Raw genomic sequence first — 12348 nt, forward strand, 5'->3', positions numbered from 1 at the left:
TTTCTCAAAGCCTTCTCGGGACAGTTGAGCAGATTCCTTTCCCTCGGTTCGGGCTGCAAGGCAACGTGCGTGCGTCTTCCTGTTTGAGTCACGGACTGGGACTGCTCCCAGCCCATGCAATGAAAGGCAAGGTGTGGCCGGCAGGTACAGATCACTTGTGCATAAAAAAGGGAGATTTTCAAGGTAAGATTAATTTCTTCTGCCTCCCATATTCCTTTGCTCATTTGTGTTGCAATCATCCCTCCTCCCAGCTTCCACGTGAAACCACTCCCCTCTTGGGGGAGGTAATTTTGCTCATAAGTTTGCCTTAGGTTATTTACAGGTAGCCTGAAGGAACGAGGGCCACTTGTTTGATAAAAACCTGAAAATAGTGTACATATTAAAAAAAAAAAAAAAAAAAAAGCCAAAACAGACTGCCTGTAGCAGTAATTTGGGAATGCATTCAGGGGGTGGAAGGGTCCTAGTGCAACACAGATACCTATAGTTAAATTGAGGTGATCTTCATCCTGCAGAAGAATGGAGAAACTGCATTAATTATTGTTTGTGAAATTATTGGAAAAGTCAAAAGACGAGGACATAGGATATGAGCCAAGCCCAGTGACAGCCCAGGCACAGCTGGGGAAGCCCCACTGAGCTTAACAAGCAGCACAAAGCACCAGAAAAACTCAGTGGGACACAACATCTTTTCCTAGTGGCACATGGATGTTGTGAGAGCGTGAAAGTGAGACGTACATGTGTGTCAGCAACAGCAGAATGTTTGTGTTAGCAGACCATAAATCATATAACAGCGTTTCACTTGCTACTGGCTGCAGCTGTGTTCGTGTATGACCCTTGGTCTAGTTCCAAGCAGCCACCCCGGGTGAGGAGCTTTAGTTGTGCCTGGTGCTAACGGCCTCTGCAGGGATGCCAAGGCAGGAAGGGGGAGGATGCCGCTAACACCTGGGTGTTTTGAAGGGCTCCCTTCAGCTCAGAGTGAGGGCAGTCTTCTCGTGCAGCAATGTGGTCTGCAACTGGGACACACCAAGATGTCAGTGCTGGTCAGAACAAGGTTTTGGTGGAAAGAAGACAGCAGCAGGACTCTGAGAATCCCTGCCAATGAGCAGCCGTGCAAACATCTCTCCTCTCGTTTGCTCGTCACATCCTTGCAGCAGTTTCTGAGTACTGAATCCACTTTTAACTTGTAAATACCAAGCTAAAACTTTGCCAATACTGAAAAACACCGAGGACATCAGCCTCACAAGCTGCCCACGGAACAGCGCAGGGAATCTTGTCTCTGCTAATAGCTCTGAGGTACCACGTGTCTGTTTTCATTGGAATAATTTGGCCCTGTGTTACCTCTTCATCACTGCACCTCCCCAGATTTCCATTCAGTTACCATTCCAAAACATCATTTCCATTTCTTTCACTGCCACTGTAAACATTTATTAGGCTGGGTTGTGTTTTTGTTTTGTTGTTTGTTTGTTTGTTTTGCAGACAGAGGGTATCTCTTTTGCAGACAGAGCGATCTCTTTTCAGACTTTCTTTCAGGTGTCTGTGAGAGTGCTCAGCAGTCAGTTTGCTGGAGCTGAGTTGTTGTGGAAAAAAAGCATCCTTCACACTGAGGGTTAAAAGTTAACCTGGAATGACAAGGTTAAAGGGTTTTGTGCACAACTGAGCTGATTGTTTTCTGTTTGCTCTGGGAAGCACAAAGGGAACATTCCAAGGTTCCTGTATTGCTGAAAGAGGAGTTTTATGATGACAAAAAACTGTGGGAGGAAATGAAGTTATAGAAATGAAAAGAGGTGTGCAAAACACAGTTCTGAAGAGGACAATTGGCAAGAAGAGAATCATTAGGAGAGAAAGGGAGTCTTCTGTGGCTTAAAATATCAACTTTATGCTTATGGTTTATGCATAAACATAAACTCTGTGTATGTTTCCTGAGTTCTGTCATCTTATTCTGCCCAGGAGATCTTTATCTTGAGCACTAATTATTGTCTGTCATACAACTCATTATTTTAGCATGTTATGGGTAGACTGACATATCTCAGACGTGGAGCTCACTGTGTGCACTCCAGGGACGATCAGAGCATGGGCATTACTTCCAATGCATTCAGGTAGGATGTGCTGGAGGGGATTAGCCCTTGCTATGGTTGGTTGTTCTGCAGAATTTCTTGAATAGCTTGCAGATCTCTAACAGTCCTAGGAGATGTAATTGCTGCTCAGCAACATCAGCTCAGGTCTGAACTTGAAGCATGTTTGCACAGGCTCTGTTTTTTAACCACTGGATTCTTACTCAGGTGTGAGAGGCTGGTCCAGGCTTTCCAAGCAAGACTTTCCTGATTTGAAAGAAGCTGATCTGTTGGAATTGCAGCGGTGTCAGACCAAATGTTTGGGTCTTGATTGGCTCTCCTCAGAGGAGAGAAATTATTCACTGCATATGTAGAAACAGGGAAATGTGATCCTGATGATGGCTCCTAGAATTTGTTCTTTGGGGAAATGATGCTGTCAATTCCTCTAGTCTGAAAATTATTTTTTATAGTGGTCCCATGGGGAAAGAAAACATACCCAGTGCAGCAGCATCTTCTGAGGATGCTGAGGCTGTCCCATGGAGAGCGCAGAGCTGCAGCAGGCTGCCTCTGGCGGGCTGGCTGTGTGGAGACCATCACTCACCAATCTCCTCTACCTGTCAGCTCAAGCAGTTGGCTTTTACTCTGTTTTACTGAGGTGTTAAAAAACGTTTAAAGCTACAACAAGCGATTCCTAGAGCTGTGTGGTCCCCAGGCTCCATTCCTCCCAAATGTGTCAGAGATAAGCAGTCAGCAGAGACTGAAATAATGAAGTCTAGTCCAAGGAGTGACTTTCACACTTGAAAAAGCCAAGTCTCAAGGTAAGGCAATGCAGTGGCATCTGTCTGACAAACTTCTTGCTCTAACTTCAAATACACCCTGCTACCAGGACATTTTACTTGCAGTTCATGCTCGGAAGGCAAGGGCACAACAATTTTCAGCATTGGCTAATGCTTTCTAGACAATAAAACAGGATTTTCTCTTTAGATTGTGGGAGGCAAGTGGAGCTAAGCATACAGCCCTGGTTCTGGGACTTTCCCTCACACATGTTCACAATTGTGTGGTTAGAGCAGCGTTAAACAGCACGGCTCCACAGCTCCCGTCCTCAGCCTGTCATTTGATTTTGGCTCAGTCCCACTGGTCTGGTTTCGTGTTCATGGCTTTCTTCAGCACAAGATGCCACCAATTACATGCTGATCACTGCAGAGCACCCTCAGGCACCCCCAGCTCCGCATGGATCAGTGCATCTGTGTTACAGGTAATCGACTCATCCGGCAGGGCAGTCAGGCTGTAGGAGTTTCCAGGTTAGCACTTTGGCCTTTTGTTGTGCGTCATTCCTGCAGTCCTCACATCAGCTCCACATCTTTCCCGCAGACTGGGCTGGCACCTCTTAAAATCATCTGTCTGCGTAGCAGCAACTTCTTATCCTCAGGCAGCCCATGCAGAGTCCAGCAGGACAAGCATGTTTCTCGCTGCCGCTGCCCTTTGGCCACTGAGCAACACCCCCGGCTCTCAGTTAGGACCAATTTGTTTAATGCACAAACTGGGGAGGAGGGTCCCTTCCAGTCTTGCAATCTTTTACTAACCTTCAGCATCTTGTTTCAGAACGTGCTGAATCCAGCTGTTACAAGAGCGCCGAGTCCCAGGCACCACTAGCAGGAATATAATCATTTTTCGTTTTGAAACAGATAAGTAAAAAAGTCTGACAGCTAAGGGGAGCTCCTCGATAAATTAAAGTCCCACAGCAGTGTGATTAGCCTGGAAAGGTCCCTGCCCAGCCCCAGGAGGTCCTCGCTGCCTGAAGCAGAAGTTTGCGAGGAGAAAGCTCCGGCAGAGGCAGGCTGACAGCACTTGGCAGGGGCAGGAGCCCCATCTAGTGGAATCGGGACACTGTGACTCGGGTCACCGAGCTCGAAGGTAGCCCATGGAAAAACTGAAAGGGGCCGGTGAGAGCGCTTCGTCAGAGTGTGGTGGCAGGGCAGGGAGTGATGACTTTAAACTGAAAGAGGATAAATAGGTTAAATTCGATAGTAGGAAGAAATTCTTTATAAGAGTGGTGGGGCACTGGAAGAGGTCACCCAGAGAAACTGTGGCTGCCCCAGCCCTGAATTGGTCAAGGCCAGGCTGGATGGGGCTCTGAGCAACCTGGTCTCGTTGGAGGCATCCCTGCCCGTGGCCATGGCAGGGGCTGGAACTAGGTTATCTGTAAGGTCCCTCCCAACCCAAACTCTGATTCTGTTAAACCCTCCGAGGGGACAGGTCGGATGTGTCTGAGCACTGCTGGCCATGCGGTGTTTCTGGGTGTTGAGCTTCTTGTAGTGTCTCTGGTTCCTTTGCCGATTCCCTCAGTATGTGAAGTTTCTTGCGGTAGTTTGAACTTTGAAAATACTCATGTTGAAAAGTTGTTATGAATACGGGCTTGTTTATCTCTCCGGCTGCTCCTAAAGCAGTTACAACAGGTCTCCAACTGCGCTGGTGCAGAGCAGCCACCCCTTGCTGCCAGTGACGTTATAGGAAGACATTTTGAGCCTCCACGCTTCCTGAAGTGGGTTCATTTTATCGTTTGCGTTCTGTCTTTCTTGGCTGCTTGCTGGTTTCGCTGGAAACAGTGAGTCTCCTCGGCACTGCTCCATTCATTGCCGTACACAATTCTAGGAAAAAATCTTGGGCGTCTTTCTTGTAAGCGAGAACTTGAAACGCCAACGTGTTCTTTGTTCCTTCACAGCCAGCCCTAGTGATGCCAATCTGATCGGCAATGGTAGAGAAGAGCAAGAGAAGGAGGAACACGAGGATGAGGTTTGAGCTGTCCTTGCCCTTCCTGGGACTCCTGCTGTGTGTGGGTGAGTAGAGCTGGCCAGAAGTCCACTGGGATCCGAAGGGTGGCTGCCAGGGGTGCAGCAGAGAAAGCATGGGAGTGTGCGGCTGGTTTTGCAAAGTACATGCATCCACATCTTCTGAAACTGGCAAGTCCAGCTGCTGCTCTCCAGACTGAGTGTTCCCCTCAGAGAACAGAAAAATGGGAATTCAACCCTCTCAGGCTAGAGGAAGAACCTAAGGTCCCTAAGGAATTTTTGCTTGCTGGCTCGTTCCCTACAACACCTGGTCTCCAGAATATATGCAGCAGCGTGGGTGAAGTTAAGAGCTGGAACTTCAGGCATTACTTTCCACAGCAGCGTGAACTATGGGGGGCTGAGTTTGATTCTTATTTTATTTCTACTCTTTAGTCATGCATTTTTCTTAAATCATCCTGTGATCAAGGGTGAATAACTTCCATTCTGAGTTCAGATTCACAGTGATACCATGGGAGGGGCAGCATTTTCTACATTACCAGTTTCAACTGACCAGCATTTAAAAAGCAGTTTTAAGATAAAATGAGGAGTATCTGTAAAACTATAAAGAAGCTGGTAACTATGAAAGATAATTTTGCAAGGTAACTAAAAGAAAACTGCTGTAAGACTACCACTACTGTGCCAATGTGCTGCAAATACCAACTGCTATTCTGTGAGAAAATTGAGAACATTTGGTTTGGCAATGTCCTGTTCTTTTTCACATTTAAATTCATTTTATACAAAGAAAAAAATTACCTGGTGGCCTTCTCTCCAGCAAAGTCCTGTGCCTGTGTAATTTCAAATCTACAATTTTGTTACAAGTAGCTCCTATTGTAGAGCAGGCATTACCTGGATTGAGGCAACAGCACTAAACTCTTAAATACACTTCATTCCTTTACCTATTTAGGATCCTTTCTATCTACAACCATGTCTAAAGCAGATCACAAGTCTGATTCAGACCTCCCAAAAACTTTTTTATAATTCTCTAGATCCAAACTTCAATGGGGCTACTTGTTTCCTACAAAGAGAGAAAAAAAAACATGTAGGAAAACTACTTTACATACTTAAATTGAGCATCAGGGTCCATTCTACCAGTGGCATATTCTTGTAGAGCACGGCTGCACTCACTGCAGAAAACAGGCATGATTTTCCAGCACTCCTTGGCCCATGGTAATAAAGCAAAATTGTAGGGTGTACTCCGTGCAATAAATCTTTTTCTAAACAGGTTCAAAAATCATTCAAATTTCTGTTGTGCGCTACTCTAAGTTAAAAATGGCTTCCAAAGAAAAATACTTCATTTTAAAACAACATCCTGTCTCAGTTAACATAATGTTTTGTTTAGCACAAATATAAAAAAATTAACATGTCTTTCAAGCAGCTGAATTCAGAAACAATATCCTTGAAATAGGAAAGGTATATGATATCAGCAGCTAATTTGCTTAACACACGTTTTTCTTTCTTTTATAGGTGGCACCGCGGCTCAGGACGGTAAGTGTATTTGAGCAGCTTTCTTAACGATTTATTACACTAAAAGGACCAACTATGCCTCACAAGTGGGAACTCTTAGTCAAATGGAAGTGTTTGAATTCTACAAATATTGTAGGATAGGAGAAAAATCCCCATCCATCGGCTGTCGTGAATTGTCCCTAATCATTGTTAGTGATCTTGAAGTAGGGTTGGGCATTTTCAGAGAGCGGCAAGCAATGGGATAACAGTGGGCTGATTTGCCAACACTTACTTTTTGTTTCCTTGCAGTTGCTGATGAAGAACTGACGGGTAAGTGTATTTTACTGTCATTCTTCATTATATGGTATGATATAAAAGCTGTAGATGCCTCATGGGCAAGGACTAGAGATATTTGAATTCAAGCAGTACGCTGGGAGGGAAACGGTTCCTGTGTCTTAGTTGCTACTGCCATCACTGCTCAGAGAAATCTGCTATAATGAGTTGCCCCTAGTTGCTGTTAGTGGTTCTCAAGCAGGGTTGGATATTTGCTGGGACCAGCAAACACATGGATAAACAAAACTATCAGTGGTGTGTGGACAGACTCCAACATAAAGCTGAACATTCTGTGATGGTATTTTGATACTGCCTGGTATTGCAAAGAGATGAGTGTGAAAACTAAAAGTAAATGTGCATGCAGAAAATGCATACATAGGGAATTTACATGGTTCAGTAAAATCAAGGAATGAGCGGAGAAAACTGTTGTGGTGGAATCAAGGGTGGGCAGGGACGCTTGCCAGAAGCTCTTTGTAATGATGATTTCCCTTCTTGTTGGCCCAGCTTCCCCTGAAGAACTCCAGGTGGAAATTTCTGGAACCACGGTGAAAGTCAGATGTTCCTTGTCTGAGACAGTACAATGGAAACCATACAGTCCAGACACTGAAGACACTACCTTCATTAAAACGAATCATGACAGTTCTCCTCTCAATTTGACTTGTACAGCGGATAATAAGAACATCCACATGTACCTGAAGGCCAGAGGTGAGTGAAAAGGCACTTGGTCTGTGAGAATCTACATGGACTAGAGGTAAAGCCTACATCTTTCACTGACATGATAAAAGAGATGAGGCCTGATTCTCAGTGCTGTGGGGCCGAGTGAATGCTGTTCTGCAGGCGTTCTGCAAGGAGATGCCTTGCTCAGGCCATGCCAAACAGCGGGGTGTAGTGAAGGTATTGCACACAGCGGTCCCTGAGACCGTGTGCAGATTGAAGTGGAGAGGGGATATAATGGTCTGGGCCTTCCTCCTTCCTTTCTGTTTGCTCTTTACTCCTCACTCAAAACCATTAGCTTTTCTGCTCACATTAACAGATAAGTAAGGCCTGGACATAGCGAGCAGAAAGCACTTCACTGACATCTTGGATGTGTAGCCTTTCCCTTAGTCCTCTGCTGACAAGACGGGGTACCTGGCTTCTGAGCACCTTTGTCTTTCCTCCTGGCAGTGTGCACCAACTGCATGGAGCTGGATACCTTGACTGTGACAGGCATCATCATTGCGGATCTGCTCATCACCTTTGGGTTGCTGATTTTGGTCTACTACTTCAGCAAAGACAAGAAGGGGAGACCGAGCGCTGGTGCTGGCAGTCGGCCACGAGGTAAGAGCTATTTCGGATATTTCTGCCCTCTGTCACGTCCGCTAAGTGCTAAATGAAGCACTTCGCCTGCTGAGTGAGAGAATCCTCTGCTCCCCACGAGCCCCCAAGGCCTTGCCAAACTCCGCTCCTGATAGCCACATCTGTTGCTCTGGGCAGCCTTCTGCAGGGGCCAGATGTGGCTGCTGTGTTGTGTCAAAGGCTTCCTGCCTATAGGAAACCATTTCCCAGGCTGCTGTGAAGCAGCACTGAGTTCGTGGTGAAGCAATCATGGTACGACAGATGCTGGGATAAAAAGATGCAGGGTAGTGACTTCACCACGCTGCCTTTGTGCAGATCAGACGTTGCCATTTTTTTCCCTAGCATCCACAAAGCTGATATAAATCTTTCAGTGGGTCTGAATTCCCTGCTGTATGCTCGTTGTGCCTGTTGTGTGTCGGGTTTGACAGAAATGTGATGTGCTCATGCCTATGCAGCTTGCCAAGCCAGGGGGGTATTGGTCTGGTACCCATTTGTGGAGCTGTAGCCTGGGCCTGTGGTCGCGGGGCTCTCATTTCAAATAGTTCTTGAAGAAGAAAGGTGGGTTTCCTCCTAAGTGATCAGGCCTCCTGACTGCAGCAAGGGATCTTTAAATGCTTTATGCTCATAGTAAAGCCATACAGCATTACCCATGGTATGCATTTACGTGGGATCATCTCTGTGAAAGTCCATCGTGCTGTTAAAGGAACCGTCACCAAGGATGACCCCTCTTTGCCTCTGTTGCAGGTCAGAAGACGCAGCGTCCTCCCCCTGTTCCAAACCCAGACTATGAGGTATGCAGAACCTGCTTTTTTTCCTCCTCTCTTTGTGGGCTGGGGAAGGGTTGCCAGAGCTGGGACTCTGTAGCATTTGTGCTTTGTTTCTCCTTTGATGAAGCATCCAGTCCACCTCCAAGTTTTCTGGGGGTGGAGGAAAAAGGTGGTGAGGATGGAGCCCTTTGTCTTGGTGATGGCACGGGGAGTCAGGAGCAGAGCTGCGGCTTCCTGCAGGCTGCACAGTGCCAAAGCAGCGCTGTCCCTGGTCTCTCTGTTGTGTTTTTTTTTTTCCTTTCTAAGTATTGTGTCGACTAAGACCTTGGAGTGTTTGAGGGCATGTGAATAAAGATTCCTGAACTAACACCCCTGCTGTTCCCACAGCCCATCCGGAAAGGCCAGCGGGAGGTGTACGCAGGCCTGGAATCCAGGGGCTACTGAAATTCCCGCAGAAGACAGGCTGGGTGGAAAACAGTGCAGAGGAGTGGAGTGCTTCTGCCCAGCTTGCTACCAGTTCTCTGCAGGCCTGCTGAGGCCCAGGCATTTTGGGGTAAGCCAGGTGGCTGGACGGGACAGGCATCCTGCTGCCCTGTGCTGCCCCACCCCAAGATGTTCCTTCAGTCTGACATTAGGGATAAGAAACAAATGAGACTATTGGCAAGAGAAGTTTTCCTTCTCATTAAAGGACTGGAGCCTCACTCATTGTTCCTGGCCTCCTTTCTCCTTGTACTGCTCTCTCTCTGCTCCAGTTACATGCTGAATTTCGCCTCCAATTTCATTCCTGCCCTGAGTGCCTCCACTCGCTCCTTGTGCCTCCTGGGTGGGTGAGGAGTGGGGGCTTCTCAGGGCGACTGGCCTCTGCCCTTACCCTGCTCTCAGGCTCTTAGCTTTTGCTGCCCATGACCGTAACAAAAAGGAACAGAGGCTGGCAGTATGTTAAAAAGAAAATGTACGTTTTTGTAGCGAGGCCACTGCTTTGAAAGCAAATATTTCAGTTAAAAGAAAAAAAAAATGAATTTTCCTTTTAAAAATTGAGAAGCATTTCTGCCATTACATGCAGACAGGCCTGTGCAGCCCCCTGCCCTGTTGTGGGGAATGGGGGGGCTGAGTACCCCTTCGTATGCAGGATCCTTTGTGTTTCAGACCTTTGTCAGGACATCCTTAATGGGTCACACGGGAATTTGGCACCTTCCCGTGTCATCTGAAAGCCAGCTAGGAAATTAAAGTGCTTGGCTGAGTGTTAGATCTTTGTTACTATTAGATTATGGGGCTCTTAGATATTACAGCTAAGATATGACCCCCATTTAGCAATCAATGAGTATCACCTCTGCAGTCTGACTGAGACAGCACAGCAGGGATTTTCGTGTTTCCCAGATTAGAAGTGAGACCCTTTGGCTCAGCCCCAGGACCAGCACTCTGTTCTGCAGCAGCTTGTTTGCTGGAATTGAGAGGAACGTGTTGGGGCCTCAGAGGCAATGCTTGGGACCCACAAAATCCAACTCCACCTAACTCTTTTGCTGTGTTGTCCTCATCCCAGAGACTTCAAGGACTCCATTTTTATTGATATTGTATAGTGTACTCTAGGATAGCATAGTCTGTGATAAAAACATTTCGTTGTCTGGCTTGTGCCCTGAAGGCTGTACAAGTACATTTGCTGCTGGAGTTTCATTTTCCAGAGCTATCATCACTTGCAGATTCTCGTGATCTGTCCTTGTCGGCTGCCCTTTCTCTCCCCCCTTGAGTTCTGCTTGGGCTCTGTTAGAAAGATGGCAGGCTGCCTTGCCGTTGGTAAAGGTGTTTCAGCTTTCTTTATATACATTTAAAAATTGTACTATATTAATAAAATGGGAGACAGAATCTCCAGATATGCATCGAAAAGATTTCCCCTGTGTTTATGCTTCTATTAAAGAAAAACTATTTGAACTCAGCCTAGCAGTGATCTGCATGATGTGGAGAGCTGCAGTTCCCAAAGCAGCAGCAGTGGGGCAGGTCCTAACTCAAGGAGCGGAGATGCTTGATGTGTGGGAACATCTCTGGCCTGAGCCTGGCTGGCTGAGCAAGCCGCGTTTCTGTTGCTCTGCAGAGGAGCAACAGCTCTGCAGAGGAAACAGCAGCAGCAGTGGGGGCTGGGGGTGGTTTAGCCCTCAAGTTTCGGCATGGGGAGATGAACACCCCAGTGAAGTTCATGCTTGAGACTGCTGTACTTACCCTGCAGGATGTGGTTTGAAGGCAGTACAGCTGGGTTTACCATACAAAGCATTAAACATCAAGGAGGGAGATCGCAAGATACAGAGAGCACTAACCCCTGGCAGCTCTGACACTATTCTGGGTCAGGTTCTCATCTTTTGCAAATCAGCACTGCTCCAGGGAAGCTCACTCAGCCTGGCCATAGGGAGCACTGCCACGGCTGGGATGTGAGAAGCCCGGATTGCTCCAGGTGTACAAATTTTACTTCGAGCTACACCCTGGTGCTTCTCCACTTTATAGGGCCATATACTTGCCTACTGTTTGCCCCAACCAGTGCCATCCCACGCTCTCCTTATCTCAGTGGGATCAGTGCACATCCAGTGACAACATCCTCTGTGTTAGCTGTGCTACAGAGCGTTGCTGTGTCCTCCTGGGGCGAGGCACAGAGCCCCCCACAGCCAGCCCCGTTGTAAATGCTGCCGCTGCGCCCTGCTGAGGGTGTATACAGCCATCTTTGCTGCTTGTTTTTGAGGTCTGATGGCCATGAAACTGCTGTGAACCAGGCAGCCTGATGGTCACTTCTTTTAACGAGGTCCTGCTCAGAGGGTTCAGAAGGAGGGCACAGCACATGTGGCCTGTAACAGCTGTATCAGGCTCACCCTGCACCAGAGCAGTTTAAAGGGAAATACCGTGAAGATGTGAAGAGCAAAATGTTGTTGTGTAAAGAGCTGACACCACCGGAAAATAGTAGCTTTCTTCTTCACTAAGCCTCATCACTCAGTGACTCCTGTATGGACATGTGCAGTGCACCCACAGCTGTGCACAGACAAAATATTGTTTGCTGTGTCAGACAGACCAGATTTGTGGCCAGTTTTCATCGAGTATGAAACTGAATGTGAGCTCTTCTTGTGCTTGTATTGCACCATTGAGTCACAAGCAAGCTCTGAGCCTGGTGCCCTCTAAAGCCTTAGGTACGAGGAGCCCGGATTCTGAGAAAAGCAGGAAAACACAGCCTACAGCTGTACGCAACTGGCTCATGGGGGATGACCTGGTTTCTGAGGTTTCCACCTGCTAGCTGATCCTGCTTGCTATCTGCCTCCCATTTTGTCCATGCTCAGGCAGAGGAGTGTGGGGGAGCCTCCCAGGAACATTGGAGCTGCAGGGACTGAGGGCTGCCTCTGGCCTTCACTACCCGGCCAGCTCTGCTGCCACGTGTTTTGCATGGTCTGTGCTGCAGTTTTCGTCCCCTTCACAGTTTCCATTTCCTTTTTGGGTCTAGCCCACACGAGCTTTTCCGGGCAGCCAGCCCAGCTTGCTTCTTTGCTCATACTTCACCCCTCGAAGCACTGAGGCTACCTGCAGGCTAGCTGGGTGCCAGGGACCTGGCAGGCCTCTGAGGCTTGG

The 12348-nt window shown here is 47.4% G+C and overlaps 1 protein-coding gene across 4 annotated transcripts; it reads left to right on the forward strand.

Moving 5' to 3' along the window:
- Positions 1 to 44: 44 nt before the first annotated feature.
- CD3E (CD3 epsilon subunit of T-cell receptor complex) lies at positions 45 to 10638 on the forward strand. Of its 4 annotated transcripts, none has more exons than XM_038167456.2 (8): positions 45 to 183; positions 4771 to 4885; positions 6341 to 6361; positions 6629 to 6649; positions 7157 to 7357; positions 7817 to 7969; positions 8732 to 8778; positions 9142 to 10638. In XM_038167456.2, exons 2-8 carry the CDS (start codon positions 4801 to 4803, stop codon positions 9196 to 9198), a joined length of 585 nt encoding a protein of 194 aa, XP_038023384.1. In that variant the 5' UTR covers positions 45 to 183; positions 4771 to 4800; the 3' UTR covers positions 9199 to 10638.
- Positions 10639 to 12348: the final 1710 nt, after the last annotated feature.

This window comes from Anas platyrhynchos, chromosome 25 (assembly GCF_047663525.1).
Source record: "Anas platyrhynchos isolate ZD024472 breed Pekin duck chromosome 25, IASCAAS_PekinDuck_T2T, whole genome shotgun sequence".
NCBI classification, from domain to species: domain Eukaryota; kingdom Metazoa; phylum Chordata; class Aves; order Anseriformes; family Anatidae; genus Anas; species Anas platyrhynchos.

Coding starts and splice junctions, on each gene's coding strand:
- CD3E (XM_038167456.2), top strand. CDS start 4,801: ATGGTAGAGAAGAGCAAGAGAAGGAGGAACACGAGGATGAGGTTTGAG. Junction 6,362..6,628: donor TGGCACCGCGGCTCAGGACG/GTAAGTGTATTT, acceptor GTTTCCTTGCAG/TTGCTGATGAAGAACTGACG. Junction 6,650..7,156: donor TGCTGATGAAGAACTGACGG/GTAAGTGTATTT, acceptor TTGTTGGCCCAG/CTTCCCCTGAAGAACTCCAG.